The 25,530-nt window shown below is 35.5% G+C and overlaps 1 protein-coding gene across 5 annotated transcripts in view; it reads left to right on the top strand.

Annotated features, from left to right (window-relative positions):
- The window catches only part of LOC140497226 (phospholipid-transporting ATPase ABCA3-like), a 309,351-nt gene that overhangs the window by 68,591 nt on the left and 215,230 nt on the right, over positions 1-25,530 (top strand). For all 5 annotated transcript variants that reach the window (XM_072597909.1, XM_072597910.1, XM_072597908.1 and 2 more), the window contains exon 5: positions 8,712-8,877. In XM_072597909.1, coding sequence (XP_072454010.1) covers positions 8,712-8,877 — 166 coding nt within the window. The remainder of the gene's footprint in view (positions 1-8,711; positions 8,878-25,530) is intronic.

Raw genomic sequence — 25,530 nt, 5'->3', positions numbered from 1 at the left:
AATTAACAAATCCATCAACAGAACAGATCAGGTACAAAACATGCAGAAGCAAATGTATCTACCACTTTGGTATTCTATAAAGACCCTACCTATTAGGATAATTACTCAGTATTTGACAAAATCTGCTGGGAAAATTAGACATCAGTATGAAAGAGATTGGATTAGACAAATGCTTCAGACTTTATTTAGAGATAAGCTTCAAATGGATACATGATCTAGATTTGAAACAAATTATCCTAAACAAATTAGAGAAATATGGGGGAGGGAAAAATTAACTATAATCTTTATGAAGAGAAGAATTCATGAATAGAAATGAAAATTCAAGGAATAGAGAGGATTACAGATTACAGAAAATAAAATGGGTAATTTATGATTGCATAAAACTAAAAAGATTTTGCTCAAAAAATTTAATAAAGATTAAAAGGGAAATAATTAGCTGGGAAAATATTTTGAGCAAGTTTCTCTGATAAAGATCTCATTCCTAACTGATAAATGATTTGTCATGAATTCAAAATTTACAAGGAAAGAAACCAAGACTAAACATAACCACAATAAAAAAAAATGATCAAAATCATTACTAATTAGTGGAAAGCAAAATAAAGCAATTCTGAGATTCCTCCTCATATCCATAAGAGTGGAAAAAATGGCAAGAAAAAAAGGAAAATGATAAATATTGGAGGGGCTCTGGGAAAAGAAGTACATTAATGCACTTTTGATGGACCTATAAATGAGTATAACCATTCTGGAAAGCACCTTGATATTATACGTAAAAAATTACTAAATTGTGCATGCGCTTTGAGCTAGTTAACTATATCACTGCTAGTCTTATAGAGAAAAGAAATTAGGGAGGAAGAGGTCTTTTATGTATAAAAAAAAATATTTATAGTAGCTCCTTTTTGTTATGGCAAAAAACTGGAAGCTAAAGGGATGCCTGTCAGTTAAGGAATGACTAAGTGGTGGTATATGAATGTAAAAGTACTGTTGTGTTATAATAAATCGATTATTTTTTAAAAGATGTGGGTTTATCTGACCCTAGACAGAGTGAGGTAAACAGAATCAAAAAGAACAATATAATAGCATCAATGTAACCCCTGTCCCATAGGCTATTGGCATGGAACTTAATCCTTTTTGATGGAGATGAAAACCCTTTCCTGTATGAGGAGTGGAGAGGAGTTGATGAGAGGAGAGAACTTCAGTTCTCAGCCAGTTTCCCTTTGTAGATTCTCCAAAGGAGAGTCTTCTTTGAACATATCATTGAGTAGGCTTCCATATTTGAGAGAGAAGATGGAAGAGACCAACCCCACTTCAGGTTCCTGAAGGAAAAGACTCTGGGAAGACATGAGGGAAGCTAGAAGTCCCCATCATATCCCCATTCCTAACTTGAGACCCTGGATGTTTGGGGGAGTTTCCTTTGGGTGACATCTAGGACTCTCTTTGTTGAACTGAATTATCTTGTTCTTAATGGGAGAGCTCTTTCACTCTGCATTGTTTGACATATATCTCTTATATATACATTCTTTAAGTTCTATTTTACTATGGTTTGGATAAATGAGTTTCTTTACCATTTCTTTGTGTTCACTGTGAAACTGATAGTTGGTGGGAAGGTAGTCAAGCCTTGAATATAGAGCTTTGGGTCTTCCCCACAGAATGACAAATGGAATAGAAGCTAGATAGAACCCAATTTTATCTCCTAGTCAAACAGTATTTAAGGGAGAAAACAGATATAATTCTAGTCTGGTACTCCCTTCTCTCTGAGGAGGGCAGAGAGTGACCTCTAGCTCTAACCTCCTGCTTCGCCATCATGGCAAGAATGAAAGTTTTCCTTTGCATAGAGTGAGTGGAGAAGACACTAGAAATGTTTCTTCTGCCTCCCTTTGAATCACACACACAAGAAAATGTTCTTACCACTTGTGAGGCCTCAGGATGTACATGGGGCTAACATATTCTTACAGTTATAAATGTAACACTAGCCCTTATTGTCTGAAGGTCCAGGATCCCTATCCCAGTGTTCTCCAGAATCTCCCTTACTCCAGTTCCATTTAGCCACCAACATATTTGTTGTTCACTCATTTTTCAGTCATGTCTGACTTTTATGACTTCATTTGAGGTTTTCATGCCAAAGATACTGGAATGGTTTTCTATTTCCTTCTCCAGCTCCTTTTGCAGATGAGGAAACTGAAGCAAACAGGGTTAAGTGACTTGCCCAGGGTCATACAGCTAGGCTGGATTTGAACTCAGTATGATGAGTCTTCCTGACTTCAGGGTCCAAACTCTATCCACAGTTCCACCTAGCTACCTTTAATATACATATTTTTACCTGGTTAAGTATGTTTGTCAGTTAAATTGGTCTGATAAAGATAAGACCTTATCTTGGTCTTACCTATAAAAATCAAATTTCAGTTTTACATTGTAATAGTGTTTCTGGAACTATATCAAATGATGGTGATTATAATAGGCATGCTTGCTTCAACCCTTATTGAAAAGGTCTTCTAGCATTTCTCCTTAATAGATAATGCTAGCAACTTAGTTTTAGTTTGTTCTTATCTCCTATATAAAGGGAAAGTCCATTTATTTTTGTCCTTTTTGTGCTTTCTACTTTTTAAACATAGGAGAGTATTGTATTTTATCAAAATCTATTTTGGCTGTGATTTATATAATTACTTATCCTTATCTATTATGTTTATAATTTTCCTGATCTTGAACCAGCCTCATATTCCTGATACAAAGTAACCTTGGTAATACAGAATAATATTTTGAATATATTGGTATAGCTTCTTTGCTAATATTTTATTCAAAGTTTTTACATCATTTTTCACTAGAGAGGTTGGTCTGTAGTTTTTTTTCTTCTTAGTTGGTTCCCTTTCTCTTCTTGGTTGTGGTGTAAATACTATATTTGTCTCATTGAAGGAATTTGATATCATACCTTCTTTCTCTCTTTTAGTAAATAATTTATGTAATATTGAAGTTTGTTGTTGTTTTACTGTTTTCTAGAATTCTTCTGTAAATCAGCATAAACCAGAAAAGTTTTCCTTGGAAGTTTATTTATACTTCATTTTAATGCCAGAATGGCAGAGAAAAGGGAGGAAGTTGCCTGAGTTCTTCCCAATTTCCGTTAAAACAATTTAAAAATTAAGCCTAAAACAAATTCTGGAGGAATAGAACCATGAAAACGATGAGTTAAAACAATTTTCCAACCCAAGATAACTTAAACTGTGGGAAATTGTGTCTCATTTGGATTAAGGGGGAACACAGCCTAACATAGGCAGTATCCAAGTAAGCCAGTGGGAGGCTCTTAACCACAGTATAGATCGGCAACCAAGGCCCTTTCATCCTGACTCAGCAAGCCAGCAGTACAACAGTTCACCTATGAGGCTTCCACACCAGTTAAGCAGGTTAGTGTTTAGCACCAGAGGCCCCACTGCAGAAAGCCAGTGACCAGACTCCTAGCCCCCAGTGCAAGAAGTTTAGGAAGTTTTGAAGTTTTGGCCCCCCTGTGCCCCAGAAGCACAGATCAACTGTAAAAGTCACAAAATAGACTGAAAAATGAGCAAAAGACAAAAGAGCCCTCACCATAGAAAGCTACAGTGTCAACAGGGAAGATCAAAACAATGTCTTGTTCGATAAGATTAATGTAAGGGAGTATACATATGTCTAAGTCTAGGGTACATATGATTGGTCAATGAGTAGTAAATGTCATTATGACCCAATACACAGCCAGTTCAGCCAGTACATAGCCCATTCAAACTAATAAATTCTATATGTGCAGCTGACTACTCTAGCAGGAAGGGAGATAACGATTTTTGCTGGAGCAGGCTGTTCTTGGGCTAGAGAGAAACTGCCTGAGACAGTGTTTTGAGGTTAGGGAGAAATGTGACTTTTAGAGAAAAATGTGATTTTAGAATTGAGGTCCAAGAACATGCACCCCAGCGCCCCATCAAAACCATTCAACTACTAAGAAGTCACCATGAGAATTACTCAGAATTTAGCAGTTTCTACATCAGAGGGCTTGGAATAAAAAGCAAGGACAACAATCATGGTATCAAACAAAGCAAAAGCAAAGTTAGGTTTAATTAAAAGACACAAGAAAAGAAACTATGTCTTGCTAAAAGTACCATAGATAATGAAGTAATATATACACTAAATGACATAGTATCCAAATTTCCAAAGAAGTTAAATGAGTTACAGAAGAAAACAGAGTAAAACTATACTAGTGGAGGACCTCAATTTTGTCCTTGCAGAACTAGATGAATCAAGCTACAAAAAAAAATGAAGAAATAAGTTAAGGAGGTTTATAGAATTGTAGAAAAGTTAGATATACTACATGTCTGAAGAAAATTTGAATGGGTATAAAAAAGGGTAAACCATTTTCCCAGTAGTATATGGTAACTACACAAAAATTTACCACGTATTGCCAGGGTTGGAAACCTGCAGACTTGAGGCCATATGTGGCATTCTAGGTTCTTGGCTGCAGCCTTTTGACTGAGAAAAAGTTTTATAGAACAGATTTTTTTTTATTAAGGGGATTTGTTCTGTGAAGTTTGGATTTAGTCAAAGACTAAGTTTTAGAACCTAGAGGGCCTCAGAGAGGTCACAGGTCCCCTCCCCTGTATTAGAGCATAAAGACCTCACAATCAATTGCAGATAGATATATTAAATACATCCTTTTCAGATTCTAATTCAATGCAAATTATATTCCATCAAGTGAAGTGTAAAGATTGTTTGAAAATTCATTGGGAACTAAATTAGCTATTCTTAAAGAGTAAGTGGGCAAAAAACAAATCATAAAAACAATAATTTCATCAAAGAGAATGACAGTAGTGAGACAACGTATCAAAACTTATGGGATGCAGCCAAAGCAGTACTTAGGGGAAAATGTATATCCCGAAATGCTTACATCAAGAAAATAGAGAAATAGAAGATCAATGAATTGGGTATGCAACTGGAAAAACTAGAAAAAGAAAAAAGTAAAAATGCCCAATTGAACACCAAGTTGAAAATCCTGAAAATTAAAAGTAACAAAACCCCTGAAGTTATAAATAAAACTAAGAGCTGGTCCTATGAAAAACAATAGATAAACCCTTGGTTAATTTCATTAAAAAACAGAAGAAAACCAAACTACCAGTATCAAAAATGAAAAGGGTGAATGTACCACCAATGAAGATGAAATTAAAGAAATTATAAGGAGCTGTTTTGCTCAAATATATGTCAATTTATTTGAAACAGTGAAATGGATGAATAGTTACAAAAATATAAATTGCCCTTATTGACAGAAGAGAAAATGGAATACTTAAATAACCCCTGTTTTAGATAAATAAATTGAACAAGCCATCAATGAACTTCCAAAGGAAAAAACTGCAGGGCTAGATGGATTTACAGGTGAATTCTACTAAACATTTAAAGAACAACCAGTTCCAGTACTTTATAAACTGTTTGGGAAAATAGCAACAAAGTCCTACAACATTGCTTTTATGACACGAAGGTGGTGCTGATACCTAAACCAGAAAGAGCCAAAATAGAGAAAGAAAATCATAGACCACTTTCTTTAATGAACACTGATAAAAAGGGTTTTTTTAAGTATTAGCAAAGAAATTAAAGCAGTTTATTGCCAGGATAATATACAGGTGAAATTTCTATCTGGTGAAATTTATGCCAGAAATGCAGGGTTGGTTCCATATTAGGAAAATTGCCAGCATAATTGACAATGTCAATACCAAAACTAACAGAAATCTTAAGATTATCTCAATAGATACAGAAAAAGCTTTTGACAAAATGCAACATCAATTCCTATTGAAAACACTGGAAAGCATAGGAATAAGTGATGCTTTCCTTTAAATGATAGGTTGTATCTATCTAAAACCATAAGCAACTATTAAATGCAATGGGAAGAGGCTAGAAACATTCCCAGTAAGATTGAGGGTGAAGCAAGAATGCCTATTGTCACCACTATTATTCAATATTGCACTAGAAACATTAACTATAGCAACGAGAGAAGAAAAAAATTGAGGGAATTAGAAGAGCTAATGAGGAAACAATACTATCATTCTTTGCAGATGATATGATAGTATACCTAGAGAGTGTAGTGAATAACTAAAAATCTAGTTGAAATAATTGCCAACTTAGAAAGTTGTAGGATATAGAATAAACTCACATAAATCATCAGCATTTCTATATGTTACCAACAAAGCCCAGCAACAAGAGATAGAGAAATTCCAATTAAAATTACTACAGACAATATAAAATACTTGGAAGTCTACCTGCTAAAACAAACACAGGAACTATATGAACACAATACAGAATACTTTTCATTCAAAGTCAGAGGAAATAATTTTAAAATATATACATGTATACATGTGTGTATATGTATATATATGTAATAAAATAATGACTACCTAAATTGTTACTTGCTCAATGCCATGACAAACTACCACAAAACTGTTTTATAGAGCTGGAAAAAATAACAAACTTCATCTGGAAGAGCAAAAGGTCAAGAATATCTAGGGGGTTGTTGAAGAAAAACAGTTACCTACCCGTACCAGATCTCAAGTTGTATTACAAAGCAGCAATCATCAAAACTGTCTGGTACTAGCTAATAACCAGAGCACTGGATCAGTGGAATGGATTAAGTATACGAGACACAGTAGTGAACGACAATAATAATCTAGTGTTTAATAAACCCTGAAACTCCAGCTTCTGTGATAAGAGCTCACTATTTGACAACATCTGCTGGGAAAACTGCAAAACAGTATGGCAGAAACTTGGTATACACTCGCATCTTATACCTTATGCCAAGATAAGGTCAAAATGAGCACATGACTTAGATACAAAGAGTGCTACCAGAAGCAAGTTAGGAGAGCAAGGAATAGCTTACCTGTCTGATAGGTGTAGAAAGGAAGAATTTATGACCAAAGATATAGTATAGTGAGTATTATAAGAAGTAAAATGGATTTTGATCACATTAAATTAAAAAGTTTTAGCACAGTACCAGTGCAACCAAGATGAGATGAAAAACAAAGCTGGGAAAGAATTTTCACAACCAGTGTGTCTGATAAAGGTCTGTTTTCTCAAATATGTAGAGGACTGATTCAGATTTATAAGAATACCAGTCATTCCTCCAGTTGATAAATGGACAAAGAATATGAAGAGGCATTTTTCAGAAGAAGAAATCAAAGCTATCTATAGTCACATAAAAGTCCTCTAAAACACTATTGGTTAGAGAAATGCACATTAAAAAAACTCTGAGGTACCCCCTCATACCTTATCACATTGTCTAATATGACAGGAAAGGAAAATGATAAACGATAGTGAGGATGTAGGAAAATTGGGACACTAAGTCCACTAAATCCCAAAAGATAACCAAATTCTGCATACCTTTTGATATAGTAATATCCCTACTAGGTCTGCATCCCAAAGAAGTCATAACAAAGGGAAAAGGACCTACACGTATAAAAATATTTGTTGCAGCTCTTTTTGTGATGGTAAAGAATTGGAAATTGAGGGGATGCCCATCGATTGGGGAATGGCTGAACAAGTTGTAGTATATGGATGTAATGGAATACTATTGTGCACTAAGAAATGATGAGCAGGAGGATTTCAGGAAAATTACATGACCTGATGCAAAGTGAAGTCAGCAGGACCAGGAGATCATTGTGCATAATAACAACAGCACTGTGTGATCATGAACAATAATTGACTTAGTTCTTCTTAGCAATATAATGATCCAAGATAATCCTGAAAGACTAGTGATGGAAAATGCTATCCAAATCCAGAGAAAGAGCTGAGTCTGAATACAGATCAAAGAATGCTATTTTCACTTTCTTTATTTTTTAATTTTTTTCCTTTTTTTATAAAAAAGCCAATGAAATTGATGAACCTTTGGTCAATTTGATTTTAAAAAAAGTAAAATCAAATTATCAATATCGAAAATGAAAAGGGTGTAGTCACCTCCAATGAGGAGGAAATTAAAACAATAATAAGAAATTACTTTGCCCAACTGTATGCCCATAAATTCAACAATCTAAATGAGATGGATGATTATTTTAAAAAATATAACTTGCCCAGATTAACAGAAGAGAAAGTTGAATACTTAAATAACCCCATCTCAGAAAAAGAAATTGAACAAGCCATCAATGAACTCCCTAGGAAAAAATCTCCAGGGCCAGATGGATTAATTCAAATACTATATAAATTATTTGGGAAAACTGGGGAAGAAGGAGTCCTCCCAAATTCTTTTTATGACACAAATATGGTTCTGATGCCTAAACCAGGAAGAGCCAAAAGAGAAAAAGAAAATTATAGATCAATTTGTCTAATGAATAGAGATACAAAAATTTTAAATAAGATTTCAGCAAAAAGAATACAGCAACTTATCACAAGAATAGTTCATTATGATCAGGTAGAATTTATACCAGGAATTCAGGGCTGGTTCAATATTACTTTTTTCCTTTTGTTCAGTTTCTTATTTTACAACATGATTAACATGGAAATATGTTTTACATTATTGTACATATATAATCTTCATCAAATTGCTTACCATCTTAGGGAGGGAGAAGGGAAGGAAAGAAGGAGAAAATTTGGAACTCCAAGTTGTATAAAAATTAATGTTTCAAGTTCTTTTTACATGTAACTGAAAAAAAAAGAAAATACTGTTAAAATCAATTTATTACCTAGTTTACATATTTTTACAGGTATAGTTTTCTGGTTGTTCGTTATAGGCTAACTACTCCCTACGTTTCAGTAAAACTGCACGAAATCTCTGGTACTTTTGGAAGAGAACTGTGATTGAAGAAGAGAAAACAGATTGGCACACAAATCTTCTCTTTCCAGTTTTTCCTGAATCAGGACCCAGAAATCCTGAGTTTGATGATGGAGGAGCACCTGGTAAGAATAAGCTTAACTATTATTTTATTTAATAGCTCAATTGTTTACCTACATTTTATGGGGCAGGGGTCTTTCAACCTTTGATGAAATCTTTATATTTAGTTGTCATTATGCATTAAAAGATTTAATTCTGTGTTTTTAATTTGTATTGGTTATGGCTCATAAGAGTTAAGCCCCTTTAAAAATATAGGCTGCTGAGTTTATGGAAGGAAGCTAAATGGAAATATTATCTCTACCAAACAATTAGAGGAGATCAAAACTAGACAGAGTAGAGTTGGTTAAGCCAAAATTGTCTGAGAAATAATTATATTATTATTAACATCTTACTTAATATTATTCCAGGAAATTATTTGGTTAGGGTTTTTCTTTTCTTTCATTTTTGTAGCTTTTTTCTGATTAAGACTTTTAAATTTTGAGGCATTTCTTCTCCTTAATAACTTGAGTAGTACCATAATATTAATATAGCACCTCACAATTTTTGGCTTGGATTTGTCATTTTATGACGGCAGCATAGGGTAATAGAAAGAGTAGTGAGTTTGGCGTTAGGAACATTGATGTTAGGGAGTCACTCAGACATGCAAGATAATCTGAGTTCTAGGAACCTTTCTGCCCCTCTGGGCACTTGTATTTCTCATGCAGAAGCTATACAGAGTTCAGAAACTTACAGATTCATCTAAGTGCATCAAATAAAGTTTGATTGATAATCTCATTATTTTTCTGAAATTCTGGTATTGCCATGGGTGATTTGGAGCACAGCCTAAATGTTACATATACATACTGAATCCCTATAAACTTGACAAAGCTGCAATAGCAGCCTTAAGTCAAACTGATTTTCTTAGCATTAATGTATACTGTTGTACAAACTGCTGGGGCTCCCAACCTTCTGACATTCATACTTGCATGCTAATTTATCCAGTCTCCCTTTAATACAAACTATCATGTACTCAGTGCTGATTTATTTACTTTTCCTTTATTAAATTTATTTATTTTCAATTTTCAACATTCACTTCCACAACATTTTGAATTTCAAATTTTCTCCCCATCTCTCCCCTCTCCCCACCTCAGGACAGCATACATTCTTATTACTCCTTCCCCAGTATTCTTTCTCTTCTATTGCTTCTCCCCCCTTATCCCCTTCCCTTCAATTTTCTTGTAGGACAAGATAGATTTCTGTACCCCATTGCCTATATATCTTGTTTCCCAGTTGCTTAAAAACAATTTTAACATGCATTTTAAAGCTTTGAGTTCCACATTCTCTCCTGTCCTCTCTCCCCACCCATCCCCAATGAGAAGGCTAGCAATTTGATATAGGCTATACATGTGTAAGCATGCAAAACGCTTCCATAACAGTCATGATGTGAAAGACTAACCATATTTCCCTCTATCCTGTCCTGCCCTCCATTTATTCCATTCTCTCCTTTGACCTATCCCTCCACAAAAGTGTTAGCTTCTGACTACCCCTTTACCTAATCTGCCATCCCTTGTATTATCCCCCTCCCTTATCCCCTTCCCTCCACTTTCCTATAGGGTAAGATAGATGTCCGTACCCAATTGAGTGTATATGTTATTCCGCTTTAAGCCAAATTCTATGAGAGTGAGGCTCATTTATTCCCTCTCACCTTCCCCCTCTTGCCTTCTCTTGTAAAAGCTCTTTCTTACCTCTTTTACTACATTCTACCTCTTTCTTTATCTTTCTCCCAGTACATTCTCCTCAACACTTAATTTTATTTTTTAGATATCCCTTCATATTCAGCTCAACCTCTGCCCTCTGTCTGTACATACATACATACATTCATATATACATACACACATATGTATATGTATATATAGAGAGAGTTCCTCCAACTGCCCTAATACTAAGAAAGTTTCATCAGTTGCAAATATCATCTTTCCATGTAGACATGTAAACAGTTCAAATTTATTAAGTCCCTTATGGTTTCTCTTCCCTATTTACCTTTTTCTGCTTTTCTTGATTCTTGTATTTGAAAGTCAAATTTTCTTTTCAGCTCTGGTCTTCTCAACAAGAATGCTTGGAAGTCCCCTATTTCACTGAAATTCCACTTTTTCCCCTGAAGTATTATACTCAATTTTGCTTGGTCAGTGAGTCTTGGTTTTAATCCTAGCTCCTTTGACTTCTGGAATATCATATTCCAAGCCTCCTGATCCCTTAGTGAAGAAGCTGCTAAATCTGTTATGTCCTGATTATATTTCCACAATACTTGAATTGTTTCTTTCTGGTTGCTTGTAATATTTTCTCCTTGATCTGGGAATTCTGGAATATGACTACAATATTCCTATGAGTTTTCCTTTTGGGATCTCTTTCAGGAGGTGTTCTGTGGATTCTTTCCATTCCTATTTTACCCTTTGGTTCTACAATATCAGGGTAGTTTTCCTTGATAATTTCTTGAAAGATAATGTCTAAGTTCTGTTTTTTATCATGGCTTTCAGATAGTTCAATAATTTTAAAATTATCTCTCTTGGATCTATTTTCCAGGTCATTTGTTTTTCCAATGAGATATTTCACATTGTCTTCTATTTTTTTCATTCCTTTGGTTTTGTTTTATAATTTCTTTGTTTCCATAAAGTCATTAGCTTCTATTTTCTCCTTTCTAATTTTTAAGAAATTATTTTCTTCCGTGAGTTTTTGAACCTCCTTTTCCATTTTGATCATTCTGCTTTTTAAGACTTTCTTTTCCTTATTGACTTTTTGAACCTCTTTTGCCATTTAGGTTCATCTCATTTTAAAGGTGTTATTTTCTTCAGAAAATTTTTGGTTCTCCTTTAGCAACCTGTTGATTTGTTGTTCATGATGTTCTTGGATCACTCTCATTTCTCTTCCCAGTTTTTCCTTTACTTCTCTTAAAATCCTTTTTGAGATCTTCCATGACCTGAGACAAAATGATATTTTTCTTAAAGGCTTGGTAGCATGAGCTTTGATTTTGTTGTCTTCTTCTGGTTGTATGTTTTAATCATCCTTATCACCAAGGACATAAGAAAATACCTTTTCACCAAGAAATATTCTATAATCTCATTTTCCCCTTTTCAATCATTTCCCCAGCCAATTACTTGACTTTGAACTCTTTATTAAGTGGTGGGTATACTGCTCCAAGCTTCAGGAGTTTTGTTCAGCTGTTTTCAGAGATATTTCTAGGAACTTGTAAATTTTCAGTTCTTCCAAAGTGGTATGATCAAAGGAGAGGTGTTTACTCCTCTCATGGTCTGTGAGTAACCACAAGCACTCCTTTCTGCCTTGGAACCTTAAGAATTACCTCTCCACTACAGCTCCACCATGCCAGCGTTCCTCCTTGTCCCAGCACTATCACCCAGGACTATAATTCAGGTCAGATACTTGATTCCCCCACTGTCTGTAGGCCAAGAGCTCCAGAAGCAAGCACGACTGAGACAGTGATTGCCACCACCCTGGTGCTAGGACTGGGACTGGGACTGGACCATGCTCCCTTCTCATACAGGTGAAAGACCTTTCCCACTGACCTTCAAAGCTGTCTTTGGTGTTTGTGGTTGAGAAGTCTGGAAACCTTCACAGCTTCCTGTAATTCAGTCCCCCAAGGCCTGCTCCAACCCCATCTGTGCTTGTGCAGCCCATGCTGAACTGTGCTCCACTCCTTGCCCTGTGTGGTAGACCCTTCCTGTAGATCTTTAAGATTGTCTTGGATTGGAATTTTGCTTCAGTTTGTCATTTTGTGGCTTCTGCTACTCTACAATTTGTTCAGTCAGTTTTACAGGTATTTTGAGGGAGAGCTCAGGAAGGTCCCTGCTTCTACTCACCATGGTTCCATTGTCTCTCCCCTGCTGTCCCTCCAAAACAAGCCTGATTTATTTGTTTTAGCTTCAAACACCAAGCCCTTTTCTTCCATACTTTAGGAGCTAGATTCTACCAACAATGACTCAAACACCAGACTCAAGAAATACATTCATAGTCCCAAAGAAACCTTGGACATAATTAGCAGTTGTGGGAAATTGTCAGCCTCCATGGCCTCAAATTCAAAGCTTTACTTCTGTCCTCAGAATGACATATGGGATCCAGTGATAGCTTTGCCACTAACTTATATGTGACCTGGGGCAAATGACTTAACCTCCATGAGTTTTAATTTTCATCTGTGATTGATTTCCAAAGTTCTTTCAGTGTCAACGTTCTTTGGTTCTTTGAAAGGGAACTTTGAAAGGGAACTAAATAGCTTGTTCATCCACAGCCTACCCATCCTACTCTAGCTTCAGTTGTTTCCATATCTATCCTGGATCATTACATTTTGCACTTTAATGTTTTACTAGTTACTATCCCATAATGTATTGCTTTATTATGATATAACTTATTGCTTTATTGACCTATCATTACTTGAGTAGTATCTCCACTGCTGCTCCTAGCCACCTGAGCATCACTGGAGAAAGTAAAAAATCAAACTGATTTCACCCCGTACAAAATCATAAAAGCAAGTACATTTTTTTAATTAAAAATAAATATTTATTTGAATTAATGAATTGTTTTGATCCAACTTCTGTGATATCATAAAGAATTAGAGGGTATTATCTTGGTCATAGGCAGGCTAGTAAAACTTTTAAAATATAAATGTCTGTGGGTGAGAATCCTTTAAAAAATTGATATCCTCCAAACCCATAAGCACAGTCATGTGAACACACACACACACACACACACACACAACAATACCTCTAAGGAAAAATAGCTATCATTACTTCTGTTAGCTTTAGCCTTTAAGGTAGGCTCATCTGGCATTTTAACCTTATTGCAGAATTTTATTTTTGTGTAGCCTAAAGCAAGGACTTATATTAACTCAGAAAAAAATAGATAAATGTAAGGAGGGCTTAAGGAAGCTAAGACAAAGGAAAATATGTCTCCTTAGTTTTAATGAAATGGAAGTCATTTTCTGAAATGAATTTACTCATATCAAGGGAGGGAAGACACAAGTCCCTCTCTCTTTGACTCCCCATAAGTTTCAAGTTAAGAGCTTGTAATGATTAAAAGCACTAAATGACTCTCAAATGCAATATAGTTGCCTTTCCTTTTGTTTAGTTCTGGGTCCATATCAATTTTTTAAAGGATTCTCACCCATGGACATTTATATTTTAAAAGTTTTACTAGCCTGCCTATGTAGGGTCAGCCCAAAATATCTGTATATAGATTGTTGGTTCAACTGTATATTTCAAAATGGAAGGAGTTGAGAGAAAATGAACAAATATTTATTAAGCACCTACTATGTCCCAAGCACTATAATAAATGCTTTACAAATATCTCATTTGAGACTCACAACCTCTGGGAAACAGGTTGGTGCTAAAATTATCCCCAATTTACAGATGAGGAAACTGAGGCAGGCAAAGGTTAAGTGGCCTGCCCAAGGTCACACAACTAGTTGTTATCTGAAGCCAAAATTTATACTTTGGTCTTCCAGATCCAGCACTCTAGCTACTGCTCCACTAAGTTGGTTTAGATCTTACATGGACAAAGGCATTTATCATCTCCTTGGTCTTTACTTAATGGCTAGACTAAACTCTTTTAATTGATTATAGATCTCATTTTGAAAGTGTGATACAATTAATGCAATGCCATCCTCAAGTGGGAGCATCTGGTGGGCCTCACCATTATAATGACTCCCTCTTCAATTCAGATACTGCATTAAGACATCTTATGTGATAATGTCAAACTCCTGTGGCAAGCATTTCTATGTCTATTTTGTATTGTTATATATTGAAAATAAAATCATAATTTTTTTGTTTTTGTTATTGCTTCTGTCAAAGAATATTTACTATCTTAACACCTGGAGGAAAAACACTTTGTATCACAAAGCCTTCAAAATGACATTTTTGTGCTAATAATTTAAATGTATTTTAAAAATATTCCCCAAATAATTGCACAGTTGATTCTCATATTCTCTTCACTTTTCAGTTATTTGTATGACTGTATAGATGTGATATGCTATAGAATATCATTGGTAGAAGCCTGACTGTTGTCTTCTCATGTCTTTATCGAGGGTGGTAGCAATCTATGTGTACATCACTTTCATTAAAATGTAGAGATGGGAAAGTAGACATGAGTCAATGATTATTGGTAACAGTAGTGCCCTTGGTTTTTATAGACATTTGATATCTTCCTTTTTTTGCTATCTTGAGATGAGCTCTGAATGACCTCAAAATCATATCTTAGAATAAAACTGTGTTGTGCATAGTTGATCTGATTTAGCTGTTCTTTGCTTTTCTGCTTGTTTGTTTGTTTTGCATTTTCATTTCCTCACCTAGAAGCCAAAGAGTGTATCTTCTCTGTCTTCCGGAGACAATAGTTTGTTATAATAACCTTGACAAGTCTTTTCATTTTTTTGTTTTGTTATCCTGTCAATTTCATTTCTAAGTGATCTGACTGAGTTGTATCTCTTACCAGATGTTCTGTAAATGTTTCTTCCTCCTTTGCTTTTTCTACAATTTGAGGCAATACTACTTATAATCTACGATCATCCTTATCTACAAATTTTGCAGTTGAGTTTACTTTTTAAACAAGTATTTCCTTAGGCTACCTTACCCTGATCCATTTGACAAATAGATCCAAGTATTGATTCACTGAGGTGATTTTAGACTCTTTTCGCCTCACAGTGGTGATTGGTTTATACACTTAGTAGTCCTCTGTAGGTATGTGCTGATGTCTGTATTTTAATCCTTTTGGAGACATCAATTATTTTTTAAAATATATTCTGAAACTTTTTTTTTTAATTTTGAACTTAAAGATAAAGAAGACAAAGGAAAAGAACATTTCCTTCTGCACAGTACAACACTAAAGAGGATCCATTACAAAACTATACATTTCCATTGCACTCTCCCTTTTTTATTTAAATTCCATAATAAAAACCCAGCATTTTCGAAGCTATTTAGCTTCTTTTTGCTTCATTCTAAGTTTTCTTTTTTTTTGTCTGCTGTGGACTTTTTATTTTATTCTTCTCTCTTCCTCCCCATACTACTGTAGAGAAGGCTATCATTAGACACAAATATATGTATATGCATATGCAAAATTATATGCATACTTTGTCATTTCTTTTTCTGGATGTGAATGGCATCTCCCTTTGTAGGTCCTTTGAAGTCTGTTTGAGTATTTGCAATACTCAAAATGACTTAGTCATTCAAAGTTGTTCTTAGAGCAATGTTGCTATTGCTATGTACAAAGTTCTTTTGGTTCTGCTCCTTTCACTCATCATTATTTTGTGCATGTTTTTCCATGTTTTTTTAAATTCCAAATTTCTAAATTCAACCAGCTCATCATTTCTTATAGTGCAGTAGTAAGTAGTATTCCATCAAAATCTAGAACTAGAATTTATTTAGCCATTATCCAATTGATGGGCAACCACTCATTTTCCAGTTCTTTGCCCCCGCAAAGAGAATTTCTATAAATATTTTAGAACATATATATTCTTTTCCTTTTTTTCTAATCACCTTGGGAAACAGATCTAACATTGGTATTACTGGGTCAAAAGGAACAGGAGTCTTTGGGTTTATCAAATAATAGATTACTATATTCATTGACTACTGCGTCTTGTGTACCTAACCTATTCCACTAATATACCCTTCTCTTTCTTAACTAGTACCAAGTACTTTATAATACAATTTAAGATCTGGTATGGCAAGACCACCTTCCCTGGCATTCCTTTTTATTAATTTTCTTGATATTCTAGACTTTTTTTTCTTCCAGATGAATTTTGTTGCTATTTTTTCTGGATCAATAAAATTTTTTTTTGTGATTTAATTGTTATGGTATTAGGTTAATTTGTTATGGTATTGTTATTTGTTATGGTATTAGGTTAAATTGTCATTTTTGTTTATATTGACTCTGCCTACCCATGTAGAATTAATATTTCTCTAATTCTTTAAGTCTGACTTTATATGGAGCTGTGTTATTGGCACATGATATCTTCATAGAATTTTCTTATTAAAATTTTTTCTTCTAATTTGGTATTGATTTTGTTATTGTTCTAACAGATAAATATTCTGACTCTAAGCAGACAGCTAATTTGGATATGAATCTCATATAAATAATGAGTAGTTTTACACTAACCAATTCATCAGTCAAAAAGCATTTAGAGAGTACCTTTTATGTGCCAGGCATTGTGCTATGTATTGGGGATATGAAGACAAGAATGAAGCAGTCTCCGCCTTCAAATTGTTTATATTCTATTAGTGAAGACAGCTTGTATGTATGTATGTGTGTGTATATATACTATATATATGTTATGCACTTTATGTATATATTCATATACACACATATGTACATATATGTCTGTGTGTATGCACATATAAACATATGTGCATTGATGTGGTCACAAAGTGCAGAGGGGAGAGTAATGTACAATGAGACTGGAAAGATAGTTTAGGGCCAGGTTGTCTAGGGCTTTAAGCATTATATGTTTGTAGGTATATATGTACACACATAGCATATATAAAGTATAGAGAAATTTTCATGTGGAGAATGGACCTGTGATTTTGTTGGTGTAGAGAATTCCAGGGTGATATAATTCCTTCTACCAATTCAGGGTAGCACCTTCTCTTCAATTTGTAAGTTCAGTAGCTTTTCCAGGATCATGTAGTTCAGATGTGTTAGAGGCAGGACTTGAACCTAGGTCTTTCTGTCTCTGAGGCCAGTTAATTATCTGCCTTACCATGCTGGTTCTGTATTCTATGTGTATAAATGTGGAGATATTTGTGCATGTGTATGTGAATACATATGTATGTGTGTGTGCATGTGTAGTAATCATATGGTAACTTTTTAGGTGGAAGGAGCAACAAACAACTTAGAGGAATCAAAAATTATCTCATGTAAGAGGTAGTACCTGAACTGAGTTCTGAAGGAAGCTAGGAATTTTTAGAGGCAGAGGAGTAGAAGCAATGGGACATTGTTTTTTTAAAAACATAAAGACAGGAGGTAAAATGTTATTTGTGTGGAATATCAAGAAAGCCAATTAGACTAGACTGCACAGTGTGAGGAGAGTAATATATAAAAAGCCTAGAAATGTAGGTTGAAGTCACATTATGAAGATCATTGAATATTGGAGGAGTTTATATTTGATCCTAAAGGCAATGAGGAGTCACTTGATACAAGGGATGTCATTGGTTAATATTGGTGTAACTTAAACCTATGCTTTACAGGTACCACTTTGGCAACTGTGTAGAGAATCTATTATAGAAGGAAGAGGATTGAGGCAGGGAGATTAATCAGGAGACTATTGCAATAATTCACACAAGAGGGGCTGAGGGTATGAATTTGCATAGTGACTGTGTGATTAGAGAGAAAGGGAATGGATGCAAGAGATTTTGTAAAGATAGAAATAGCAAGTTTTGGCACTGATTAGGTATGTGAGATCAGCAGGGAATCAAAGATAATGTCAAGATTGTGAACCAGGGTCACTGGAAGGACAATGGTGCCATCAAAAATAATAGAGAAGTTAGGAAAAGGGAGGAGTTGGTTTTGTGGAAGAATATAGTGAGTTCTGTGGGAAATATGAGTTCTGTTTTAGACATGTTGAAATACAAGTGCTTATACATCATTGTAATGGCTAGTAAAGTAGGATCTTTTGCTGTTTTTGTTTTAGTATAATCAAGAAATGTAATGCCTCTATTTGAATGTGATTAAGAAGATCCTTCCCAGCCATTGTTGGGCCTGGGAATATTTCTAAGAAGGTCCGCACTGGTTCTCCAGGGATGTGATGCCCTCTGGCTCAATAAAGTGTATAAAGACTCTGAGGGTAAGGTTTTACTTTGGAGCTTTGTTTTGGTAAGAAGGTTTGAGTGCTAGATGAAGACTCAGGGAAATTGATAAGGAGCCCTCCGGCTTTCAGAACCCAGATGTTGTGCTTCCTTTTATGGTAATTATGGTCAAACAGCTGTACCTGTTGGTTGAATTATGGTCAGGCAGAGGAAGCCACATCTGTTGACTTTTAATTTCTCTCTGTCTTCTTTGAGGTTCAGGGTGTTGACTCCCCTGAACTAGATGAATGATATATGTGCTTGGTTAAATGTGCTTTCTAACTGTGCTTAATTAAAGTGATTTTTAACCCCTTGAGAGTTGTTTTCCTTTTATGAATGCAGGTCTAAGAGCCTGTGATAGCATGCCCCCCTATGTATGTTGGGGTACTTACTGATACAGTCAACCAGTTTGCAATGTTCAGCAGGCAGTGTGAAATAGCATTGCAACTCAAAAGAGAGACCAGGATTAAATAAATATTTCTGGGTGTCATCTAAATAACGATGTTAACAGAACTCAAGGCAATTGCTTGTTAAGATACAATCAATTTTGTGTGTCTCTGTGTGTGTCTGTGTCTATATGTCTGTGTGTGATAGCATTTGGTGCCTATTACGCCCAAGATCTCTCCCAGTTTTTTTTTTAAATAATTATTTCATTTGTTTTCAATGTTCTATAGTCATTTCTATATATCTTAGATTTTTTCCTCTCTCTCCCCCTCTTTCTCCCTTCTCTCCTCACTCCCTCCCTGAGACAACATAAAATTTTATATGGGCTCTACACACACATTTCTATTAAATACATTTTCACCACAATCATGTTGAATAGAAGAATTTAAATGAATAGGAGAAACCATAAAATAAAACAAGACAAGACAAAACATAACACAAAAGAAAATGGTCTGCTTCATTCTGTGATCCAATTCTATAGTTCTTTCTCTGGATGTGGAAGGTGTTTTGCCTTAAAAGTCCGTTTGAAATTTTTTAGGTCCTTCAATTGCTATGAAGGACTAAATGTATCAGAAAAATTCCTTGCACACTGTAGTTGCTGCTGTGTACAAATTTCTCCTGATTCTGCTTCTTTCACTCAGCTTCAGTTCATAGAAGTCTTTCCAGGCCTCCATGAGGTTTTCATATTTATCATTTCTTATAGCAGAATAGCATTCCATTATATTCATATACCACAACTTGTTCAGCCATTCTTCAATTGATGAGCATCACTTTGATTTTCAGTTTTTGGCAACCACAAAGAGAACTGCTATAAATATTTTTGTACATGTGAGACCCTTTCCCATTTTTATAATCTCTTTGGGATACAGTCCTAGAAGTGATATTGCGGGGTCATTGTAGACCTTGGATCATAGTTCCAACTTGTGTTCCAGAGTGGTTGGATCAGCTCACAGTTCCAGCAACAATGAATTAGTGTTCCAGCTCTCCCACATCTTCAACATTTATCATCTTCCTGTTTTGTCATGTTAGCCAGTCTCATAGGTGTGATGTGGTACCTCAGAGTTGTTTTGATTTGCATCTCTCTAATAAATAGTGATTTAGAACATTTTTTCATATGACTACAGATATTTTTAATTTCTTCCTCTGAAAACTGCCTGTTTATATCCTTTGACCGTTTATCAATTGGGGAATGATTTCTATTCTTCTACATGTGACTCAGTTCTCCATATATTTTAGAAATGAGGCCTTTATCACAGACACTGGTTGCAAAAATTCTTTTCCAGTTTTCTCCTACCCTCCTAATGTTAGTAGCATTTGGTTTGTTTGTGCAAAAACTTTTCAATTTAATGTAATCAAAATTATCCATTTTGCAAAATTATCCATTTTGCAAAATTATCCATCATAAAGTTTTCTGTCTCTTATTTAGTCAAAAATTTCTGTTCTCCATAAATCTGACAAATACACACACAATTCCGTGCTCCACTAATTTTTTTATAGTATCAATCTTTATGCCTAGATCATGTAACCATTTGTACTTTATTCTTGTGTATGGTATCAGGCATTGGTCTACACCCAGTATCAGTCACATTGTTGTTCACTTTTCCCAGCAATTTTTGTCAGACAGTGACTTCTTATCCCAGAAGCTGTGATCCTTGGGTATATCAAACAGTAGCTTGCTCTATTCATTGACTACTGTGACTTGAGTACCTAACCTATTCCACTGGTCTACGCCTCTCTTTCTTAGCTTTATGCTTCATATCATAGCTATATGCTTCATAAAGCTTGCTGCTTTATGATACAATTTGAGATCTGGTAGGGCTAGGCCACCTTGCCTAGCATTTTTTTCATTAGTTCCCTTGATATTCTGGACCTTTTCTTCTTCCAGATGAATTTTGATATTATTTTTCTAGCTCTGGAAAATAATTATCTGATAGTTTGATTGGTATGACACTAAATAAGTAAATTATTAGATAGAATTGTCATTTTTATTATATTGGCTCAGCCTACCCACAAGCCACTGATGTTTTTCCACTTACTTAGATATGACTTTATTTGTGTTAAAAATGTTTTGTAATTGTGTTCATATAGTTGCTGGGTTTGTTTTGGTAGGTAGACTCCAAGATATTCATAGTCTCTACCATAGCTTTAAATGGGATTTCTCTTTCTATCCCTTGCTATTGGGCTTTGTTAGTAATATATAGAAATGCAGATGATTTATGTGGGTTTATTTTGCAACCTACAACTTTGTCAAAGTTGTTTACTATTTCAAGTAGTTGTTTACTTCATTCTCTGAGATTCTCTAAGTATATCATCATATCATCTGCAAAGAGTGATAACTTAGTTTCTTTTTTGCCTATTCTAATTCCTTCAATTTCTTTTTCTTCTCTTAGTGCTACAGCTAACATTTCTAGTACCATATTGAATAACAGTGGTGATAATAGACATTCTTGTTTCGCCCCTGATCTTACTGGAAATGCATCTAACTTAACTCCATTGCACATAATGCTTTAGGTTTTAGGTAGATGGTTTTAGGTAGATACGGCTTATTATTTTATGGAAAGTTCCATTTACTACTATGCCCTACAGTGTCTTCAACAGGAATGAGTATTGCATTTTGTCAAAAGGTTTTTTTTGTGTCTATTGAGATAATCATGTACTTTCTGTTAGTTTTCTTGTTAATATGATCAAAAATGCTAATAGTTTTCCTAATATTGAACAAGCCCTGCATTCCTGGTATAAATCTTATTTGATCATAATGTATTATTCTCATGATAAGTTGCTGTATTCTTTTTGCTAATATCTTTTTTAAAATTTTTGCATTCATTCATTGCATTCACTCAGTTGCAAATATTCATTAGAGAAGTTGCTCTATAATTTTCTTTCTCTATTTTGGTTCTTCTTGGTTTAGGTATGAGAATGGTATTTGAATCCTAAAAAGAATTTGATAGGATTCCTTCTTCCTCAATTTTCCCAAATAGTCTTTACAGTATTGGAATTAACTGTTCTGTAAATGTTTGATAGAGTTCACTTATAAATCCATCTGGCCCTGGAGATTTTGTTCTAGGGAGTTGATTGATGGTTTGTTCAATTTCTTTTTCCAAGATGTATTTATTTTATTGTTTTTTTCATAAACTCACTCTTAATTTTATTTATTAGTTCGATAGTTTTCTTAATTTCATTTTTTTATTTAATTAATTTATTTAACTTTTAACATTCATTTTCACAAAATTTGGGTTCCAAATTTTCTCTCCATTTGTCCCCTCCCCCCACCCCAAAATACCGAGCATTCTAATTCCCCCTATCACCCATCTGCCCTCTCTTCTATCATCCCTCCTTTCCCTTGTCCCCATCTTCTCTTTTGTCCTGTAGGGCCAGAGAACTTTCTATACCCCTTTACCTGTATTTCTTATTTCCTAGTAGCAAGAACAGTACCCAACAGTTGTTCCTAAAACTTAGAGTTCCAACTTCTCTTCCTTGCTCCCTCCCCACCCCTTCCCTTTGGAAGGCAAGAAATTCAATATAGGCCATATCTGTTTAGTTTTGCAAATGACTTTCATAATAGTCATGTTGTATAAGACTAACTATATTACCCTCCATCCTATCCTGCCCCCTATTGCTTCTATTCTCTCTTTTGATCCTGTCCCTCCCCAAGAGTGTTGACTTCAAATTGCTCTCTCCTCCCATTGCCCTCACTTCCATCCTCCCCCCCCCACCCTGCTTATCCCCTTCTCCCCCACTTTCCTGTATTGTAAGATAGGTTTTCATACCAAAATGACTGTGCATTTTATTCCTTCCTTTAGTGGAATGTGATGAGAGTAAACTTCATGTTTTTCTCTCACCTCCCCTCTTTTTCCCTCCACTAAAAAGTCTTTTGCTTGCCTCTTTTATGAGAGATAATTTACCCCATTCCATTTCTCCCTTTCTCCTAAAAGTATATTTCTCTCTCACCGCTTAATTTCATTTTTTTTAAGATATGATTCCATCCCATTCAATTCACTCTGTGCTCTGTGTGTGTGTGTGTGTGTGCATGTGAGTGTGTGTGTAATCCCACCAACTACCCAGATACTGAACAGTTTCAAGAGTTACAAATATTGTCTTTCCATGTAGGAATGTAAACACTTCAACTTTAGTAAGTCCCTTATGACTTCTCTTTGCTGTTTACCTTTTCATGCTTCTCTTCATTCTTGTGTTTGAAAGTCAAATTTTCTTTTCAGCTCTGGTTTTTTCATCAAGAATGCTTGAAAGTCCTCTATTTCATTGAAAGACCATTTTTTTCCCCTGAAGTATTATACTCAGTTTTGCTGGGTAGGTGATTCTTGGTTTTAATCCTAGTTCCTTTGACTTCTGGAATATCCTGTTCCACACCCTTCGATCCCTTAATGTAGAAGCTGCTAGATCTTGTGTTATCCTGATTGTATTTCCACAATACTTGAATTGTTTCTTTCTACCTGCTTGCAATATTTTCTCCTTGACCAGAGAACTCTGGAATTTGGCCACAATGTTCCTAGGAGTTTCTCTTTTTGGATCTCTTTCAAGTGGTGATCTGTGGATTCCTTGAATACTTATTTTGCCCTCTGGTTCTAGAATCTCAGGGCAGTTTTCCTTGATAATTTCATGAAAGATGATGTCTAGGCTCTTTTTTTTTTATCATGGCTTTCAGGTAGTCCCATAATTTTTAAATTGTCTCTCCTGGATCTATTTGCCAGGTCAGTTGTTTTTCCAATGAGATATTTCACATTATCTTCCATTTTTTCATTCTTTGGTTTTGTTTTGTGATTTCTTGGTTTCTCACAAAGTCATTAGCTTCCATCTGTTCCATTCTAATTTTGAAAGAACTATTTTCTTCAGTGAGCTTTTGAACCTCCTTTTCCATTTGGCTAATTCTGCTTTTGAAAGCATTCTTCTCCTCATTGGCTTTTTGAACCTCTTTTGCCAATTGAGTTAGCCTATTTTTCAAGGTGTTATTTTCTTCAGCATTTTTGGGGTCTCCTTTAGCAAGGTGTTGACCTGCTTTTCATGCTTTTCTTTCATCTCTCTCATTTCTCTTCCCAGTTTTTCCTTCACCTCTCTTACTTGATTTTCAAAATCCTTTTTGAGCTCTTCCATGTCCTGAGCCCATGGTATATTTATTTTGGATATGTGGGATACAGAAGCCTTGACTTCTGTGACTTTCCCTGATGGTAAGCATTGTTCTTCCTCATCAGAAAGGAAGGGAGGAATTATCTGTTCACCAAGAAAGTAACCTTCTATAGTCTTATTGTTTTTTCCCTTTTCTGGGCATTTTCCCAGCCAGTGACTTGACTTCTGGGTTTTCTTTCCACACCCACCACGCCTCCAGATCCACCCAGCCAGTGTTTGGGGTCTGAAATTCAAATGCTGCTTCCCAGCCTAAGAGCTTTTGGCAGGGCGGGGGGTGCTATTCAGTGTGAGATTAAGTTCAGGTACTCAGGTGAGGGCAGGGCCACCACACAGGGCTTATTTCCCTCAGGGGGTTTATGTGGAGACCTTCAACAATGGTTCCGAGCTCCTGCCTGCTCTGGGAGCCCTTGTCTGCTGCCGCCCCCACTGCTGCCTCCTGAGGGGGCCTGAGTTATGGGGACACCCCACTCCCCTCTCAACCAGCCAAAGAGACCCTCTCACTGACCTTTGTCACCTGTGGGTGGAGGGACCTGCGCGGCTGCTGGAGATTCTGTCCCTGAAGCCTGCTCAGATCTGCCTCTCTCAGTGCCTTGTGGCCAAGGCAGGGCTGGGGTCTGCTCTGGGTCCAGGCATGGTGGACCTTTCGCGCCAGGTTTTCAGGTCTCTCTGGAACAGAAATCTCATCTGCTCTGTTGTTCTGTGGCTTCAGCTGCTCTAGAATTTGTTGGGAGTTCTTCTTTACAGATATTTTATGAGCTGTGGGTTCGGAGTTAGCATATGTGTGTCTTTCTACTCCGCCATCTTGGCTCCTCCCCCCTTAATTTCAATTTTATTAATCTCTCCTTTGGCTTTCAATATTTCTGATTTTTCAGTATTTCTAATTTTGTATTTACTTGGGGATTTTCAATTTGTTCTTTTTCTAGCTTTTTCAGCTGCATGCTCAATTCATTGATCTCCCTTTTTCCTTATGTGCTTCATGTAGGAATTCAAAGATATAAATCTTCCCCTAAGAACTGCTTTTGCAGTATCGCATAAGTTTTGGTAGGTTGCCTCATTATTGTTATTCTTTTGAATGAAGTTGTTGATTGTTTCAATGATTTGTTGTTTAATGTACTCATTCTTTAGGATTAGATTATTTAGTTTCCAGTTAATTTTTGGTCTATCTTTCCATGGTCTTTTATTACATATAATTTTTATTTTATTATGATCTGAGATGGATGCATGGACTGTCTCTGCCTTTATGCACTAGACTGTGGGGTTTTTATGCCCTAGTGCGTGATCAGTTTTTGTATATGTGCCATGTACCACTGAGAAAAAGGT

The sequence above is a fragment of the Notamacropus eugenii genome, chromosome 3 (assembly GCF_028372415.1).
Source record: "Notamacropus eugenii isolate mMacEug1 chromosome 3, mMacEug1.pri_v2, whole genome shotgun sequence".
Classification (NCBI taxonomy): domain Eukaryota; kingdom Metazoa; phylum Chordata; class Mammalia; order Diprotodontia; family Macropodidae; genus Notamacropus; species Notamacropus eugenii.
This window is presented reverse-complemented; position numbering and strand designations above follow the sequence as displayed.